An 18,703-nucleotide genomic window follows, 5' to 3' on the forward strand; every position below is an offset into this window, starting at 1 on the left:
GATTCTGATACTCAAAGGCTAGTAATGAGGCACGGTAGCTACAGCGATGTTGACGATATATAGGATAGTAGCGTTCATCCCTGTTGAGGAATCCATCTGTTTGTTTACTGCCAATCGCCACACGCTAAAATATGGGCTCACCTCAGCGCTAAACCACGCTAGGGATAAAACCCGTCGGGTATTTCAGTCAGAGGATCAACATAGGCTAATCCAACATATAACAAAGACAAAAGATACCCTTTTCACATTCCAATCTTATTCTTCTTCCCCCTTTTTGAACCGATCATCAAACGAATAACACAATATGGGGTTCAAGGTTATAGTTATAGGCGCTGGGCCAGTCGGTCTGGTGCTTGCACACGCGTTGCAAGCCTCTGAAATCGATTACGTGCTTATTGAACAGAGGCGACAAGTTCCCCCTGAGCCGGCTTATGGTGTGTTCGTATGGCCTCAGATTATGCGCATCTTTCATCAGCTCGGTCTTCTTGATGCCATCTCAGCCGTCAGTCAATCCATGATGAGAACTATTCATAGATCAATAGATGGCAAGGTTCTTCATGAGGAGGAAGGTTTTCAGAAGCTTGGAGTCATGTAAGTTGAGAACTCTATACTCGGCAATTCAGTAATGTGCTGACAACAAATAGGTTCGGATATCCCATGGCGTTGTTCAGCCGCCTGGACTTTGCGTTGACATTGCTAAACGCCCTTGACAACAAAGAGGAACGCGTCAAAACAAATAAGCGACTCAGTAAAATAACACAAGATAAAAAAGGCGTTAAAGTCGAGTTCGCTGACGGCACTTTCGAAGAAGGATCAGTCGTCGTTGGTGCTGATGGCGTCTGGAGCAGTGTCAGAGATCAAATGGTAGCCCAAGCACCGGGGGGACTCTTCGATGATACAGTGAATCCCTTCGAGGCAACCCATGCTGGTGTTTTTGCCAAAGCAGCTCTAGACCCACGTCTTGAACCGGGTAGCAACATCAACGTCTACCAAAAAGATTCTCATGTGCAAGTTTTCACCAACAGAAACGAGGCTATGATTATTGTCTATCACCGTATTCCAGCTGAGAGGAAGAGGACATACTTTGGACAGAATGACGCTGAAGATGCGGCCAAGCCTTGGCTAGATGTCCATGTCGCTAATGGTTTGACCTTTGGAGATCTCTGGAGGAGAAAGACTGCTGGCGGAACAGCCAACTATGACGAGGGTGTGCTGCCGTTCTGGCACTGGGGAAGAATGGTACTTGTAGGAGATGCGGCGCACAAGGTATGATTTACTCTGGAAACCCGAGAAATGGCCTACTAACCTCCGACAGATGAACCCTATCAGAGGAGCAGGGGCATGCTGCGGTATCGAAGACTCCATCGCACTAGTAAACTCACTAAAGCGAGTCTTGCGCTACAACCCAGACCCAAAACTGTTCGAACTCAGCCAAGCATTCGTCACCTACCAGAATGAGCGTGAAGCAGCTGCGAAGATGTGGATGGAGGTTTCCCGAATGAACCTTGAGTTGTGTATCGGACCTCATCAGCCGGCGCTGAAAACAGCGAGCATTGCTGATTCAAAGGCCCTGCCACTGGTTGCTGATGGACCGATATTGAATGATGTACCGTTCCCTGAGGAGATGAGTGGATTTATTCCCTGGACGAGAAAGGCGAGGGGGAAGAAGAGAGATGAAGAGGTCAAGTCGAAGCTATGATTGTGGTTATGCGTACGTTCTGTTTTTAGACAAAGACTATGAGGGACTTAGAGGTAATTTAGATCAAGCAGATGTCCAGACACCAATTTATCCAGTTGCATCTTTACTTGAAACAATGCTTCTTCTAACTATCTACCAGTTAAGGTCACAGACCGGGCCTGGCGTTTGGTAAGCAACTACAATACAGCTAAATGATATCTCAGCGATAAAACTGCAAGGTGGCTCGCCTTCGAGAGACTTTGGAAGAGTGGAAAGCCGGCATTCCTCAGACTGGCCCCGAGAACAAGCCGCATCCTTACCTCACAACGGACTATCACATGATCCACTGTTACAAAGCCATTATACTGCGTAACCTTTCCTTTTTACCCACTCTCACCCCGCGGAACCCGAACTTCCACGAGATCATCCACTCCGCGGGACAAATCTGCATCTTGTCGAAACGCCTCCATGGCCAGCAGACGTACATTTCCTTCTCGTTACTTTCTTTACATACCAATTTGTCGCCGGATTAGTCATGGTGTACTGCTTCTGCCTCGACTCGTCAATCTTCAGTCCCAAGTTCAGTAGAAGTTTGCGAGCATGCAGCACAGTGCTGTACATCATCTCAGAGCGATGGCCGAGAACAGTACAGGCCCGCAAGGTATTCGATCATCTTATCGCTGCTACGATAGAATATGACGCAGAACCAGCCACTAGGCCATCAAGGTCTGAAGGTAACTTGCCAATGTCACAGGACGACTTTCAGCCTGGCTTTTAAAGCGGTCGAGTCTGGTTCTCCGCAGGTGTGGAGTATTTTAAGACAATACTCGGGATTACCGGATCGATTCGGGAACTTGGATACATGATAGTCTTTCTGATATGATAGGTATATTTTAGCCAATGGAGTATTTACAGTGAATTAATATAATTTTAATAATTTTATTTTAATTCCCAAGAACTGAGAACAAGTATCATCTCATCAGGTGCAACAGCTTAATGTTGAAAGAGGCTAAAGTATTGGTTTGAGTATGTCTTAAGAGTTTTCTAGAATTGAGAAGTGATAAACACTCTCCTAAACTGTTACTACGTAATACCAGGCTGGCTGTTTAGTGGTACTTATAAATACGAAGAATAAACTTTCGGTTGTATATGCACCTTCCCATTATTGCATTGCGTTCATCACTGTAAATGTCAGTGCTAAATGCCAATGTTTGATACGGATGAACGCCTTCCATATATTGCCCATTGATTGGTCTGACAAGTTCAACAATAGAAGTGGTCAAAGAATAAACTTTTCATCTGATTCCAAACCAAGAGATTGACGTTACTGTCTGCGAGTAAATAGTAAAAGATCTTCAATTTAAACTTCAGTCAAGAAGTTGCCAAGAGACATGAGACGTACATATGATCCCAACTGGTAAGCAATGCCCCGTCGCCAAAACGTCTTTCTTGAACCTAAAGAGTATGTTACCGCTTATTTTGACCATATACAGCAACTCTCAGGAAATGTAGATGGTTTGTGATAACTTCAATCACACAAAACCTGGAACAAGTATCAGTTCATCAGATGTGACACCATTGGCATTGGCACGTGGGGAGGATGGACAGGGGTCTTCCCAACGGCGGACCCGTAGTCGGTTTCATCTTGATATGAACGAGTCATTCTTTGTACCACAAGCATAATAGATAAAGCACTTTGAGACATTACAATCGTAGTAAAGCCGCATGAAAATACAACTTTATTGACACTTGCTAACCTCCCATCGTTGCAACCATCGATCTCTATTTTGAGTCCCCGCGTCGGACCGACACGGCAGATCGTCGTCTTCAAGACCATTTCCAGGATCTTGCCCTGTCCCTACGAAAACACGAAAAGCCCTCTTTGGAATCATGCAGGGATAATCTTGGGACGACAAGTTTCAGGACAATAGTGAAGCGCAATGCACATTCCTCTTACAGATATGATTGTTGATGGATAAGACCAGATCCCCGGTATTTAAAGTTCACCCTGAAGCCCTGCCAAGCCGGCTACTGCCAGGAACTGCCAGGAACTGGTTTTTGTCATTGGAGTAACATCTCGTCCGATTACGTCGAGGTAATTTCTTTAGAGTTAACTGCCGACTATCACTACTGAAGAATTCGAACTGTGGATTACATGACTGACTGCCGATACTGCGATTGTCTGGCCTTATATAACATCAAGCGTCATCGTCAATTTATTTACAACTCAACGAGCAAGCCTCTTCCTTCTTTTACTTTCGCTGCTAGTTACCGTCTTTCTTTTCACCAGTATCATATTCATTCTTTCGTTGCAACGCAACCATGTCTCTCTTTAAAGCAGTGTTGACTACACTGTCAGTTTCCACCATTGTTTCTGCCGTCCCGTTGGTCGAGCGTCAGGAGAATACTACCGATCCTGCTCCTGCCCCCGATGTCGACTGCGCACCCGACTCTGCTACTGGCCTAAAGGCCGAGTGCTGGAAAGCCTGTGAGTGGAAATGAAAAGATGATTGGATTTGGCTGACATGGGCTAGTGGATATGGACAAGTACATCAACGATTGGGTTGCCAAGAATGGTGATGCCGCCAACTGCGAGGCGCTCGGATTTGCTCAATGTTACCTACAGGCTAATGTAAATCGACATGCCAGCATCAACTTAACACATTGCTAATCCATTTTCAGGGTTTCACTGGTCTCACTTGCAACCTGATCACAAGTGACACCTGCCCACCTTTCAACACCAAGAGCGTCGAGAAGTACGAGTCTAACCAGCAATTCTACGTATGATACACTTTCACCCCCTCCAATAATCATGCTGACCGAAGACAGGCTCTCTGGAACATTTACACCATCTACCAATTCTTCAACCAGTACTCCCAAGCTCTCAGCAACGGTGCATCCCTTGCTGGGCAGACAGTCGATGCTATCGTCGCCAAGGTTGCTCCTCCCGTCGAAGCCAACACTCCCCAGAGCGAAGTCTTCAGTATTCTTTCTTCCACCCTTGGAATTGTTTCCATTTTTACTGGTGTTATCCCTGGCGACGCAGGTATTGGTGTCGGTCTAATCAGGGGTGGTCTCTCTTCTGCATTGGACCTGGCTGGCAAGCTCGGCAAGCCTTTGAGTATCACTCAAAAAGCAAATGATCGCTTTATCCAGCTCGGTGCCATTGGTTCCTCGCTGGCCAAGCTTGTCGAGTCTTACCAACAGAACCTTCTTGACAGTGTCAAGGTGATCCAGGGTGACCACCAATTGTTCCTCGCCGCTTGCGGAGAAGGTGGCTTCTCTCAGCGAGTCACCACTTCGCTTACCATCCAAGCCAGCACTCTTTACCGACAGCTTCAACTCTTCATCCTGTCAAGTGCCCTCAAGGCCAACGGTATCGTCTCTTCTCGAAGCACCGGCGTCATTGCTATGGACGTCGCCAGAGACACTGGTGAGATCTCATGCGATAGTCTTGGTGCTGCTGGTACCTGCAACCAATGGTTCGTCGATGAAGAAGCCAAGAACACCTATGCTTTCCACAATCCCAACGACTGGGAAAACACCCATATTGATCTTATGGTGTCTATCATTGATGAGGGATGGGCAGACATGGCTGAAGTCTTCAAGATTGAGGACTGTGCTGGCAAGACTCCCGAGTTTGACCCCGCTACTCTCGGCATGACCTGTCTTGTAAGTTAACACTGCTTCCGAGATGTTTGATTATGGCTAACATGATTCACAGGCTACTCACGGTTTCTGCGAGTGGGACTACTCGGGTGCCAATCCCTCAACTACTCGCAGACAATTTACAAACTGTGACAACGACGAAAAATGGGGTTACCTTTGCGGCAGTTTCCAAAACGGAAAGCTTGGTAAGCTTCACTATGATATGAATCCTGTCATTGAAACGTGACTAACAATATCCCAATAGTTCCTGAATCTTACCTCGGTCCTCTCTTGTCCAACAGCGCCTTCTTCTGCAAGAGACGCTAAGACTAAATTACCATTAGAGGGCCCGGGTTGTCCTCTTGCGCCTTGGGCTGATGGATGTGAAGTTCAGTCTGGAGGGATGTAGAGGAATGGGCCGATATATGTCTTTTGTTCTTGAATTTAATGTCTCATCGAATTGTGTTTGACACCAACCATTTCATCTGACGTCTTTGCATTACACTGTGTTTAGCCCCAACTCTTTCGTTTTGATTGCCCCATCCCAATCGACCTGTTGTTCGCTGCTTATCCGGATAATTTGTAAATCGGTTCGACATGAGTTACCCACTGAAGGATCTAGACTTGGCTGACTGGTTCTCTGAAACGATTCATGATTCGTCCGAATACGTACAGGAAGCTAGTAGATTGGAGAATCATCGAATCAGAGCGTCAAGTTCATGATACAGTCAGCCTACTTGCTACTTTAAGTTAGATCCCGAGGGGCAACAATCTTGTTATAAAACCTATGTTTACCCCAAACAAATTGCAGTGATCAATCTATTTGGTTTCTGCTTATCAATTATTAAAATGTCGCAAAATAAACCTGTCATTGTCATCATCCCTGGCGGCTTTTGTAGTCCCGAAATTTACCAAGATGTTGCCAGTATTCTTCGAACGGACGGCTTCCCGGCAAAGGTCATCAAGTTAACAGCCACTGGAAACGTACGGTTGGAGAACCCCGCCGATGATGAGTACAAAGCCCTAGCCAACAAAGGCATGCTCGACGACGTCAAAGAAATTCATGACAGTATCACCAAAGAACTTGATGAGGGCTCTGAAGTCTTTCTCTTCGGCCACAGCTACGGAAGTCTCCCTGGCCTCCTCTCCATTGAGGGTTATACCCTAGAGGAACGCAAGGTCAAAGGACTTGCCGGAGGGATCAAGGGTTATGTAGCTGTCGCTGGATTCGCGTTTGCTGTGCGCGAGAGGAACATTTATGGGACTACAGAACAAGGGCCTGTGATGCCTAATCATTCACATGAGGTAAGTTGGAAAACCACGATGACAGAAACCCAGCTAAAATCGTGGATGAAAAAAGGAGGGTGGCCTTGTGCATCTTCATGATACGTTCAAGTTTTCCTTCTACAGCGATCTGCCATCAAACGAACAAGATGAGGCTTGGAAGAAGGTCCTGAGCAGCCAAAGCCGCAAGAGCTTCGATCATCTGGCAGACTTTATCAACGCGGATGTCAAGATCCCCACGACATATGTCAAATGTGAGAAAGACGAGGTTCTACCTCCGGCGTATCAAGACAATTTTATCCAGGCAGGGGGATTCAGTAAAGTGGAAAGTCTGCCTTCTGGTCATTTTCCATTTCTAAGCAAGCCAAAAGAGACGGCGGAGCTTTTTAAACGGATTGCTATGGCATAACTGTTTGGGGTTTCGGTGCCGAAGGTCTCATACACGTCTTGATGTTACGTACATGAAGTAGGCACTGGGTATCCGTTAATAGTCCTGCAATAACTGACTCTGACGATACACCCGTCGTCCAATCTGTGTGTGTAATGCCGTGGAATTGGGTTCACCTCTGTTCATCTCACAATGTTAAATCCGAGTCTAGTTTTCACAATCTCCTATACAATCCATTTGGCAACACGAGAATCCACAGAATTTATTCTGACGTAGTAGCACTATAAATAGTCACATTTGACAAAACTAGAGGTGCTGTCAGGGGTTATTTGTTTCAGAGTCCATGAAAGCGCTTCTTAAGCGAGACCTTCGTGTAAATATTTCCGAGTCGGATGTCACCACACACTACGGGTACAGGTCGCAAAGGTTACAAATATCCCAGTTCGTTATCTGATAGATATCTTCCATTGTAGTGGAATAGAAGAGCCAAGTTAGAGACAAATATGTTGAGATAGATAGACATGATACTAAAGCAATCTTTACAGATATCAGCACTGTACATATTGCCCACTTGTTGATATTTATCCAAGTACCTGCCAGCAACGTTAGAGCCCTTTATGGTTGTAACCGAGCATCTAATGTACCGGCACATCGCAAAGGGTGGACACTCAATCTAGTCATAGCTTATGCAAATCCCGGAGCTAAAGAGACTAGAACAGACATTTGGGCCCCCAAGTCCTGCGAAAACCCAAAAAAGCGTGTTGAATGGCGAAAACTCGATCAGTCTACCCGTCAACAATATGTCGATGCCGTTCTGTGCCTCACGACTAAGCCTTCGAGACTCGGCGGGTCTGTTGAAAGTTATTTGGAGTTTTAATGGACAACTGGCTTTGGGTTCCCCCCTGGGGTTTCGCCCAGTTTTACCTATCTAGCCCGTGGCCTCATTCCGTTACCTTAACAATGAAGATATCTTTTGAGAACCGAATTAGTCTATATCCACTGTGATCTATTCGTATAGAATATGTCTAGATTGAGGAAGTAACTGACCTTTAGCTAATCTGTCTAACGGTTTACGATCTATCTAAAGCTTTGATACAACTCTACTATCCTTGACAATGACATTCTTGTTGCCATCAACAGATTTACCCTGCAGCTTGCGCCTCAGAATCTTACCAGCTGGACTTTTCGGTATAGCAGAGACAATCTCAATCTCTTCAAGCCACTTGTGTCGTGTTGTTGCTTTCTTGACATTTTCGAAGATCTCCTTTGCTGCTTCAACAGGCCTCAAGGAATGCGAAGAATTAAGCACCACAAATGCCTTCGGCCGCTCACCAGCAAGGTCATCAGGAATACCGCAGACAGCGACATCGTCAACCTGAGGCTGGCCTTGGAGAAGGTTCTCGAGTTCCGCTGGAGCAACTGCAATTCCTTTGACTTTGATCATTTCCTTCAGTCTGTCGGTAATGGACAGAAAACCTTCCTCATTGATATACCCTATGTCACCAGTGTGCAAGAACCCATCTTTGTCAAAGGTATCCTGCGTTGCCTTGGGGTTGTCAAGATAACCCATAGCCATCTGTGGCCCACGAGCCCAAATTTCACCTGGCTTGTTGGCCTCGCAGTCCTTGCCAGTTTCAATATCTATGATTCGAAGTTCTGTCGATCCCACCAGTGTACCCACCTTGTCAGCATACTTGTAAGCATACTTTCCGAGTGGATGGGCGACAATACAGGAGCAAGACTCTGTCATGCCATAACCCTGTTTCAATCCTGTTCCAGGAAAGGCTTTCTCAAGCAGAGTAAGAATCTCTCGCGATAGAGGTGCTGCTCCAGATGAGAACCGCTCTACATTGGACAAGTCATACTTTGCCACTAACTTGGGTTCACGGACCAGTCGAATGATGATGGGTGGGACAAGCAGAAGTTCCTTAATCTTGTTCTCCGATGCAGTCTGGAGTAGGGTGTCCAACGTGAACTTGGCCAGAACGTACACATTGGCATTGAGATGGATTGGCAGGTGCAGTTGATGCACGATTCCGGTGATGTGATAGAACGGCAAAGCTGCCAGAATTTTGTTGTGACTAGGAAGTGTCAAGTCTGTCACTTGAAGGCATTGAGCAATAATGTTGGCGTGTGATATCATGACCGCTTTCGGGAGACCGGTAGTACCGCTGCTGAAGCAAAGAAATGTGCAAACATCGGCATTCGTTTTGTCCTCGGGGATTTGAAATGGGGGCACTTCTGTGACACCACTTGCTTTCTCCAGAAGCGTCTGTATGCTTGTACTGTCCTTGCTGGAACCTTCCAACAGCAGCACGTTGCTTTTAGGGATCCCAACTTTGGCAGCTGCGGCATGAGCTTTATCAATATTCTCGACAGTAGCAAACATGATCTTGGACTTGCTCGTCTTGAGACTGTAAGCAAGTTCGTCAACGGTATAGTCTGGCGACACCCCGCAAGCTACACCACCGACGCGAATAGTGGCAAGAGTAGCAACGGGCCACCAAATGGAGTTTCTGCCGTAGACAATCACCGTATCATTCTGTTTGAGTCCATACTGAGCAACAAGGACTGAAGACAACGATGTTGCATAATCTTTCAGTAACCCATAGCTGATTTGCTTCTTGGTGATGGCATCGGTAAAGCCTGGAGCGTCATCCCCATACGCGAATGTCTTGGACTCGAAAATCCATGACCACAATGTCTGGGTTGGCGAAACTACGAGTAGATGTTAGTTGAAGCTACACAATATTCGTAACTACTTACAAGAGATGTCTCGGTTCTCGGATTGGTAAATCATCGTGTCAATTTATGTTCAGAAAGATGTCAATTGATGCTGCGGGAGAGAAACAAAGCCGATGCGGGGTGCAGCTTAAGTATCATGTATCGGGTAGAAGCCAACTAACACCCCGCAATATCAACGGAGGAGATCCTTGTCACGGACATCGGCTCGTCATCCCGCCGTGTAAATCAAGTTTAGCGTTGGTGTTTTAGTTTCCTCGGCCCAAGAGGGTTGACCAATATGCCTCGGTCTTGTTCTTATTGGATAAAATTTAAAGAAGATATAATCTACTAATGATTGCCACTTGTATGGTAATATTCAAGAATTCGAGGAGTTTATTCAAGTTCACTAAGATCACTATTGCTCACTATGCTAACACCACTGCTCTGCCGCTTCCATATCCGATATCACTACAAATAGCACACCATATCCGATTACTCTTCGGGCTTACGACCCCAGACTACACGCTGTGCATAATAAGGGTGGTGCTTGCCTGAGTGAATCTCTTTACGTGCATGCGCAAGGAAGACGTGGATCTCAGACTCCGACCAACCGATTGTGTTGGCAACGAAAAGGACAAATCCTTCAGGGTCGGCAAGGAAGGCCATCTTGGCGAATTGACCCAACTCTTTCAGCGCTGAATCCTTTGGCCATCCTCCGATGGGGGTCTGTTATGGTCTGTTAGTCCTTGTTTGCTCTCTGAAAACGATGCATTTACCTTGTACTCAAATTGCTGAATGTCAACAAAGCCTGCAGCCTCCATAGCTTTCCGCTGGATCTCATCTTCGTAAACTGTAAAGGTTGAGCCCAATTTCTTGCCTCCCTCGATGAAGATCTTGCCCCACTGGTCTAAAGCCGAGTTTTCCTTGACAGTGTCATCGTCGCTGGTGATAATGCCCGACGGTTCGAAACTCTCAACCCAACCACCTGGTTTGCAAGTCTTGTAAGCTTCACTAAAGAATCGATACCAATCGGGGATGGCGCCAATGAGCCAGCGGATGTGAATGTAGTCGGCTGAGTTAGGTGCAAAAGTCCACTCTTGGGTGCAATCTTCGATCTCACTGTGGTGATATGTTAGTTTGGGAGCAAAGGGCATTGTGGCTTTTCACGGAGGAACCAACAATTGCACATTCGGGGAGACCCAAGAGGGCTGAATAGGAGAAACATCGGTACCGATCACTTCAATGTTGGGATGTTCATCGGCGAAATCTCTGTCCTGGATCAGCATGTTACGTTCTCCAAGGGATGCATCAAACTTACAAAGCCCAAATACCGGTACCAGTTCCGATGTCAAGAGCTTTCTTCAAACGTTTGTTAGCTTCTGGATAACCACAATCATTTCTCACCCCAGACTTACCGTAATCTTGCTTGTATCAATAGGCGCAAGGTGAAGCTTTCCTCCGATGCCCAGAGTCAAACAGTGATGGCTTATAATTGTTAATCATAAAGTATCGACGCCAAGGCAAGTTCAACTTACTTAATGTCAAGCAGCTCGCTTTGTCGCTCGTCATTAGCAGCCCTAGTTCGGTAAGCCCATGTCCCCATGTATAAGTAAAAATAATATTTTACCAATATTGTGCACTACCAATTTCGCGATGGTATGTTCTGCCATGAAGCTTGCGATACTCAAAAATACTGGAGGTGACGGAAGCTGTTGAAGAGTTGAGACTCTCTTCGCTTAACGAATGAGCGTCATCATCGAGATTCTCTTCTTCCTATGTTATTGTTAGCTACTAACAGGAACAGTATCTGAAACAATGTACTGTATTATCTCACCTCAGCGAGTTGTTGCCAATGCTCGGGTTCCAAGACACCGGTAATTCCCACACTCGCCTGCGCCTCCTGTGAGGGGCTCTTTGAGGGACTTTTGGTCCTACTCTTAGCGGGGCTTTTTTCACTTTTTTCACTTTTTGGGCTTGTCGCAGCCGCAGGTGGTGTCGACATAATGAGGACCTAGAAAGTGACAAAAATGCACTTCGAGGTTGTATATTTTTTTAAGTTTCGGGCACGGATATAATGCCTAGATCATGCAGGAAAGAGAAGAGAGAAGAAAAAAAGTATGGGAGCAAGGAATAAATTGGGAATCTTGGTTAGGGGAACCATACTTCCTCCTGATTTGGGGGCTCGGTAAATTCGTAATTCTGGATAATAAACGAACGAATGAGACGTTACAAAAGAGGGTCTGATTAATTGTGATTAGTTGATTGACATTAATTGACATGGGGAGACGTGTCAGTTCATGCAGGGTTCCTCGTGGGGGGTGTGGTATCATATAGGAAGACAACACAGAAACAAACAGATATATCCGTAAGCGACGGCTCATTGTACAACGTCAATCGATACAACACATATAACGAACTAGTTGGAGAGTCTGAGCTACAAACTATCTCTCCCTTCCCCCAAGGAGTTTATGTTATGCAAAAGGGTTATGGATACATACAGTGACCTTGGTAGCGCGACAAGGAAATTAAAACTAACTCGATATGGCATGGCTTAAACCTTCTCTGACATTTCTTCACAGGAACATCAGGCTGGCCGATACGCTAAGCTAGACTAGTGTGGTCTCATATATGATCCTCTCCACCTGTGAGACATTTGGACGAGCTTAGGGTAGTTGAGGAAATTCACAAGCTTTAGAGAAGACAGAAGTAACAGATACGAGCACAGACAACAAGTAGACTTGCTAGTAGCTATAACGAATTGCTCAATTTATGTATTTGCGATGCACAAGTTAGAGGAGTGTCTCTTATATCAGCCCCGCAAGATTCAACTGCCCAGCCTGACTGATTGGCTTCCTCCATATGCATGTTGGTTCCAACATGTATTTGAACCGACTTCGCCTACACAAGTGAGGGGTTCAACAACTTAAACTCTTCATTAAAAAGTTCATATCTCTGTTGAGTGATAATCTTGGGTTGTAATATCTACAATGCCTGTTTGTGCTCCTTGTCACGCTGCAATATGCGCTCTGTATCCCGGGTCGATGAACCTGCCTCCTCAGAACCTGCCTCCTCAACGGGAAATCACTCTGACTTATCCCCCTTATGATGCAAATAGTAACCAAGGCTGTTGGGTTTGCCTTAGGCACGCCGAGTTCTTGACAAAATACTACCCTGACGTCTATGGTCTATGGCTCAAAGAAAAACTCGTCGTGACTTTCCAGGCGGAAGGCACCTATATGGAAGGGGAAACAGGACCAAACAATGCCCAAGATGGTTCTAGAGAACCTTTACCGACCGAAAGTCGTCGAGGTCGAAACATGGAGGTCCACCAACAGTTTCTAACCCGGAAGCATGAATCTGACAAAGGGGAAGGCTGTATCATAGAGCTTAGATTCTTCACAAATCAAGGTAAGAGCAAGTTTCTACTTCCAAGTATGGTAGAGATTAACCAGAAACAGAGATACCAGAGATAAAAAGATATGAACGTGGCACCTCGTCAAGCCGCATAGATATGTGCCAGATCCAACGTTGGATCAGAAATTGCAAAGGATCTCACTCAGCGTGTCGTTCTTACTCTGATGCCTCCTGGTATCCCACACGTCTTCTGGATTTAGGCCTAGACTTGGGAGAAGCCAGGAATACATTGAATCTCATCGTCAGTGAAGAGATAAAGCCCACTGGTCCGTATATGACCCTGAGCCATAGGTGGGGGACCTTTGGCTACGAGAAGCTTACGTCCACATCGCTCAGTGCCTTCAAACACTCAGTAGACTTATAAAGTCTACCCCTTCTCTTTAAGGAAGCGATAGCAATTATATGCTTACTTGGAATTCGTTATCTTTGGATCGACTCTATCTGCATTATGCAAGATAAGGCCTGTGGAGATTGGGAGATTGAGGCTTTGAAGATGGGTTAAGTATATGCTAACACATACTTGAACTTGTCAGCCTCACATGCAGTTGAGGATGGAGATAATCCGCCGATTTTTTCTCCTAAGCCTTGGACCTGTGTTTTACTATCCGTCCTTGAACTTCAGGATAGGAGGGCATTAAGACGAAATCTCGTTATTGATGGGTACCTATGGACAGATGAGGTATAGAAGGCACCGTTAATGGAGCGTGGTTGGGTTTTCCAAGAGCGATTCCTATTACCTCGAATAGTTTACTTTGGACTGCGATAGCTTGCATGGGAATGCAATGAAGGCAGCGCCCTTGAAATGTTTCCTAGTGGTTTACTACCTGGCTTCGACGATTTATTTAAAAGGAACGCGTGCGTCCCTGTTGTACAATCGACGCAAGTGACCAATATTGCCGACTTCTGTGTCCGATGGCACGATATCGTTAATACCTATTCGACCTGCGATCTCACTTTCTATTCGGATAAGCTTATTGCCTTCGCAGGAGTTGCTAAGCTTATTGAGTTGCGCAGAGATGATGACTATATCGCAGGCCTGTGGAAAAGCATTCTACGAGAGGATCTTGCCTGGTGGCTTTCCCCAGATACTGATAAAGATACTTCTAATTGCCAAGCTCATTAACGTGCCCCTAGTTGGTCCTGGCTTTCTATTGACGGCGAGATCTGCTTCTACCCGCCACTGTTAGCACAACACTAGCCCGAGTATCTCTGTAGTACGTTGAGAGTTCCTATGCGAATCGATGCCGGATCTTCAGCACTTATTGCAAGAGGCATGATTGAGTTGGAAGGCCTTGTATTTCCAATTTCATTCCTCGAATGGTCGGGAGCCAATGTAAGATTCTTCCAGATAAACAATTTTCGGTTCGAGACTGCAGAGGGACCTGAGAGCACACATTTCGATTACGATGGAAAACAAACAGACATAGAGAGTCTTTGTTCTCAACAAGAGCTTTGCATGTTACCACTGTATGCAACTGGAAGACTGTTGGTCGGTATATTGGTCTCAAAACTATTCACCAACCCATCGTGGCAACGGCTGGGCGCAGTTTGCATCCAGTATGCCAATATTCCTCCCGAATTCAACGAATCCTGTCTGGAGGGTTGGGTGTCTGACCCCAACTCAGATTGGATATTTCATGTCGATGGATATAGCCTTTACAGTAACATCTCAGAGGCATTCAGAGGAGGGAGGCTCAGTACTATTCAGTTGGTCTAGTGTGATCCTACAAACTTCAACAGTCTAAGCGTGGGTACATACTGCTATTTTAGCCACATGGCTAACTGCTTCTGTACATCCGGGGTACATGGCTACTCAATACCTTCCTTTTTGGACTGCAAATAATAAGATTAGCGGAGATAAGGAAATCGGCATGACTCATTTCCGATACTGAGAAATAACGCAGCAAATATTATGTTTTCCTTTCCAATATATTTTTATAAATAAGTAAGAGTAACCGTCGTCCTGTTGTGGAGATTCAAATAGTGAAACGGTCGACCCCAATACAACAGCAACAAAATACTCATGTCTCAAGCAATGACAACGAGTATGTCTGATCAACAAGCCCGCGGCAGACTTCGCGATGTTATACCAGAGGCATATCTTGGTTCTTATACACCTGGTCCGAAAAACGGCATTACAGACGTACCTGGAGTTCTTGCCCACACAACCACTATCCGCGATGGGAGTGGGCAGATCAACACAGGACTGACGACTATCCTCCCTCGAAAAGACTGGTTTCATAAGGCCTGCCATGCTGGTGTCTTCCGTCTCAATGGATCTGGAGAAATGACTGGGACACACTGGATCGAAGAAAGCGGTCTCCTACACTCGCCCATTCTCATAACTAATAGTTTTGCCGTAGGGCCATGCTATACTGGCATCTACAAGTATGCCATTCAGCATTACGGACAAGGCGAAGAAGGCGTTGATTGGTTTCTGCTGCCAGTTGTCGCCGAGACGTTTGATGGGCACCTCAACGATCTGAGACAGTTTGCCGTGACGCCAGAACACGTGGTCGATGGCATTACTAATGCTTCCGAGGAGCCGATTGCCGAGGGAAACGTGGGCGGAGGGACAGGCATGTTGTGTCAAGGGTGGAAAGGTGGCACTGGAACTAGCAGTAGAGTTGTGGCTGGGGAGAACGATACATCGTATACTGTTGCCGCACTTGTCCAAGCCAATTATGGGAGACTCCAGCATCTGCACATATCAGGTGTCCCGGTCGGACGGATCTTGCAAAAGAGAAACGCAACCAACCCGGCCGCTGCTGCGCATGACAAAGAGTACGACGAGGCAAAGGACAAAAAGGATGGGTCTATCATCGTCATCATCGCCACGGATGCACCACTTCTTCCTGGTCAGCTCAAACGGTTAGCGAAGCGAGCGACCATGGGCCTTGCACGTGTGGGCAGCTATGCTCACAACCCCTCTGGAGATCTCTTTCTTGCTTTTTCCACAGCTACTGAAATACCCGTCCAGACAGTCACAGGCCAGCACAGAGCAGTTGACCCATTCAAGCCTGGACTCATCAACATGGAAGCGACGGATAACCAAACTATCAATGGCCTCTTTGAAGCAACAGCGGATGCTACAGAAGAGGCTATTTACAACGCACTCTGTATGGCTGAGACAATGACGGGCAATATGGGACGCACAGTAGAAGCGCTACCGTTGAAAGCTACTAGGGAGATTATAGCCAGATTTAAGGAAGCCGAGGATTCATTCTTGTAAACGATAGAAGGAGTGGATAGGATGCCGAAAAGAAACGTTTGACTATACTAATCGGGGTCAAGATGCCCGATGCTAGCTGCATGGGTATTGAATCCCTGGCTATTGAATACACTAGCGATTTCAGTACCGTTAGCGCACGTTCGAATCGATAGTTCCAACTCGCTTGTTCAGCTTTCGACGAAACAAAACACGAGAAATTAAATTATAAGTCTGCTTTCTCGTCCCTTTCATTTATTTATTTTGGCTTCTCTTCCAATAGCATTTATTGTCGCTTGTTATTACTGCAAACCGTCGCAATGCGTGTCAATACCACCATAGGGTCTTTAATACTCAGTGCAGGCCTTGTCGCCGCTCGTGTAAGTGTTTATATACAATGTTCATCAGTCAAACTCATTCCAATCCTAGGCTTGTGCCCCTCACCCTCAATCAACGACAACAACCTCTCTATGGACTAGTGAAACGGAGACCGCAACAGCTGCAGGATCCGCCACCACGGAGACTGCAGAGACTACCTCCGTCGCAACATCTGGAGAGACCACGACTGTAATTGAGTCCGACAGCGCCGTTGAGTCTCCCGTAACGATAGCAACTTCCGGTTCTGAAACATCCATCATTGAGGTTTCGACCTCTGTCACTGAGACCTCAACTAGCACAACTGAAGACGCCACAACTACCACGACAACTCCTGCTCAGAGTGTACAGAGCCCACCAAACGGTAATTTCGAAGACCCTACCCTTGAGCCATGGGAGTCCACAGGAACCACAGCGGTCTTGGCCCAGGGAAATTACTGCTATGAAAAGAACCAGTGCGCGTACGTATTCTCAAAACCCCGCATGTGGTTCCCACGGTCTCTTCTAACACCCTTCAGGAGACTTCCAGGACCCTACAGCGGAAACACCGCCAAAATCTGCCAGCGCATCGAACTTCAGCAGGGATACGAGTACACTTTCGCCGCACATCTCAGGCAGACTTGTTCATATGACGCTGGTGAAGGAGAAGATATTGATTGCAGCCCCAATGTCAATACGGTCCAGCTTTTCATCGATGGGGCGTCTTTCACGTCCAAACCAGTTGATTGGGATAACCAGTGGCATGAGTATTCAGACACCTTTCAATACACTGGACCAAGCATTGACTCGACGGATCTTTGTATTGCGGCCGTCATAACTCAGGGCGATACGTACGATTTCTATGTTGATGCCGTTTCCCTTGTGCGTGGGAAATCTGTGCCTATCCCTGAACAGTCATAAGACTTTGACCTGATATATGGTTCTTGGGCGCGACGCGGCAAATCTGTTGAAGATAAACCGTGGTTTTTAGTTGCGTAGCAAGAAAGATGTTGAGTTTTGGTGTCATTTATTACCTGCCGCCACACCCTTCTAGCTTGTATATTCCCAAGACGAGGTATATATTTACTTCAACACAATAATAGATTCGATATATATATATGTTCCATGTGCTATCTAATGGTTGTCGTTGTGTCGATGAAATGAATATTGCCGTTTGCGGACTTGGCCATGAAGTATGGCGAGTCGTCTCCTTTGGCGCGTGACACATGTCCCTGTTTGTCTTGAGCTGTCGAACTAAGCCAAAAGGAAGATGGACTACGATGGATTGGCTTCCCCACTGTTGTGTCTTAGCATGGTTGTTGCAAGAATCAGCCCTACTGGATGTCAGAATGCTCGCCAAAGCCTTGGCATCAGATCTCCGTCCCTGGACGGAGATATTCCCAGAAACTCTACACGTAGCAGAGCATTGCCATAGCAGCAATTTCCTCCATTCCCGCCTCTTTATTTATCCAACGGGATCTTAGAATACCAAGATGAAAGTAGACCGAACTTTGATCGACATGCTAAAGGCTCAAGGGCTGCCATCCAGCCCCGGCGGTGATGTTAGTGTTGGACATCTCAGCCCGGGACAGGCATGTGCATACGCCTTATTTAATTTGCTTTTGACCTAATAAGCGAGAGAGGCGGCATCGCTTGAACGGTCTTTGGCATCTCTGGAGCCTTTTAGGTAATGGAGACCACGAGAACAACAGTGATCTGCCTGAACAAGGTAAGAGGTGGCTGGCTGAGCTGGAAAAATGGGAGGTTCAGGGAGGTCATTAGGCCTAGTGCAAGGCCTAGTGCATTCTTTCAAAAGAAGCTTAATATCGTGGCGCCATGGTGATAATATCCCGACTCCTCAAGTCGAGCATCGCGTTTGTTCTCTATCGCGATACAAATGAATTCACGAACAAATAACAACACTGGGGAAAATGCAGACGACCAGAGCGCTGGGTAGATAGGCCCAGAGATTCTGATCAAATGATGGTGATATTGGGAACGGAGG

The 18,703-nt window shown here is 46.3% G+C and overlaps 7 protein-coding genes across 7 annotated transcripts; 5 read left to right on the plus strand and 2 right to left on the minus strand.

Annotated features, from left to right (window-relative positions):
• Nucleotides 1–304: 304 nt before the first annotated feature.
• Nucleotides 305–1,699, plus strand: FSST1_012464 (FAD-dependent oxidoreductase; the record flags this gene model as incomplete). The annotated part of the gene is made up of 3 exons (XM_083235693.1): nucleotides 305–591; nucleotides 645–1,266; nucleotides 1,316–1,699. The coding sequence occupies 3 exons, from the start codon at nucleotides 305–307 to the stop codon at nucleotides 1,697–1,699; spliced, it is 1,293 nt and encodes a 430-aa protein (XP_083082160.1).
• A 2,301-nt stretch (nucleotides 1,700–4,000) lies between these two features.
• FSST1_012465 (uncharacterized protein) lies at nucleotides 4,001–5,653 on the plus strand (the record flags this gene model as incomplete). The annotated part of the gene is made up of 6 exons (XM_083235694.1): nucleotides 4,001–4,166; nucleotides 4,213–4,310; nucleotides 4,361–4,459; nucleotides 4,508–5,350; nucleotides 5,403–5,532; nucleotides 5,592–5,653. The coding sequence occupies 6 exons, from the start codon at nucleotides 4,001–4,003 to the stop codon at nucleotides 5,651–5,653; spliced, it is 1,398 nt and encodes a 465-aa protein (XP_083082161.1).
• A 522-nt stretch (nucleotides 5,654–6,175) lies between these two features.
• Nucleotides 6,176–7,019, plus strand: FSST1_012466 (Alpha/Beta hydrolase protein; the record flags this gene model as incomplete). Its single annotated transcript, XM_083235695.1, has 2 exons — nucleotides 6,176–6,631; nucleotides 6,687–7,019. 2 exons carry the CDS (start codon nucleotides 6,176–6,178, stop codon nucleotides 7,017–7,019), a joined length of 789 nt encoding a protein of 262 aa, XP_083082162.1.
• A 1,060-nt stretch (nucleotides 7,020–8,079) lies between these two features.
• On the minus strand, nucleotides 8,080–9,798 carry FSST1_012467 (acyl--CoA ligase; the record flags this gene model as incomplete). The annotated part of the gene is made up of 2 exons (XM_083235696.1): nucleotides 8,080–9,716; nucleotides 9,765–9,798. The coding sequence occupies 2 exons, from the start codon at nucleotides 9,796–9,798 to the stop codon at nucleotides 8,080–8,082; spliced, it is 1,671 nt and encodes a 556-aa protein (XP_083082163.1).
• Nucleotides 9,799–10,214: 416 nt separating this feature from the next.
• Nucleotides 10,215–11,724, minus strand: FSST1_012468 (class I SAM-dependent methyltransferase; the record flags this gene model as incomplete). The annotated part of the gene is made up of 8 exons (XM_083235698.1): nucleotides 10,215–10,448; nucleotides 10,499–10,841; nucleotides 10,902–10,991; nucleotides 11,041–11,081; nucleotides 11,138–11,207; nucleotides 11,258–11,299; nucleotides 11,350–11,495; nucleotides 11,557–11,724. 8 exons carry the CDS (start codon nucleotides 11,722–11,724, stop codon nucleotides 10,215–10,217), a joined length of 1,134 nt encoding a protein of 377 aa, XP_083082164.1.
• Nucleotides 11,725–15,171: 3,447 nt separating this feature from the next.
• FSST1_012469 (peptidase family S58-domain-containing protein) lies at nucleotides 15,172–16,368 on the plus strand (the record flags this gene model as incomplete). Its single annotated transcript, XM_083235699.1, has 1 exon — nucleotides 15,172–16,368. One exon carries the CDS (start codon nucleotides 15,172–15,174, stop codon nucleotides 16,366–16,368), a length of 1,197 nt encoding a protein of 398 aa, XP_083082165.1.
• Nucleotides 16,369–16,664: 296 nt separating this feature from the next.
• Nucleotides 16,665–17,619, plus strand: FSST1_012470 (uncharacterized protein; the record flags this gene model as incomplete). Its single annotated transcript, XM_083235700.1, has 3 exons — nucleotides 16,665–16,724; nucleotides 16,774–17,180; nucleotides 17,238–17,619. 3 exons carry the CDS (start codon nucleotides 16,665–16,667, stop codon nucleotides 17,617–17,619), a joined length of 849 nt encoding a protein of 282 aa, XP_083082166.1.
• Between the last annotated feature and the right edge of the window lie 1,084 nt (nucleotides 17,620–18,703).

The sequence above is a fragment of the Fusarium sambucinum genome, chromosome III (genome assembly GCF_050947815.1).
Source record: "Fusarium sambucinum isolate potato_lamoka chromosome III, whole genome shotgun sequence".
NCBI lineage: Eukaryota > Fungi > Ascomycota > Sordariomycetes > Hypocreales > Nectriaceae > Fusarium > Fusarium sambucinum.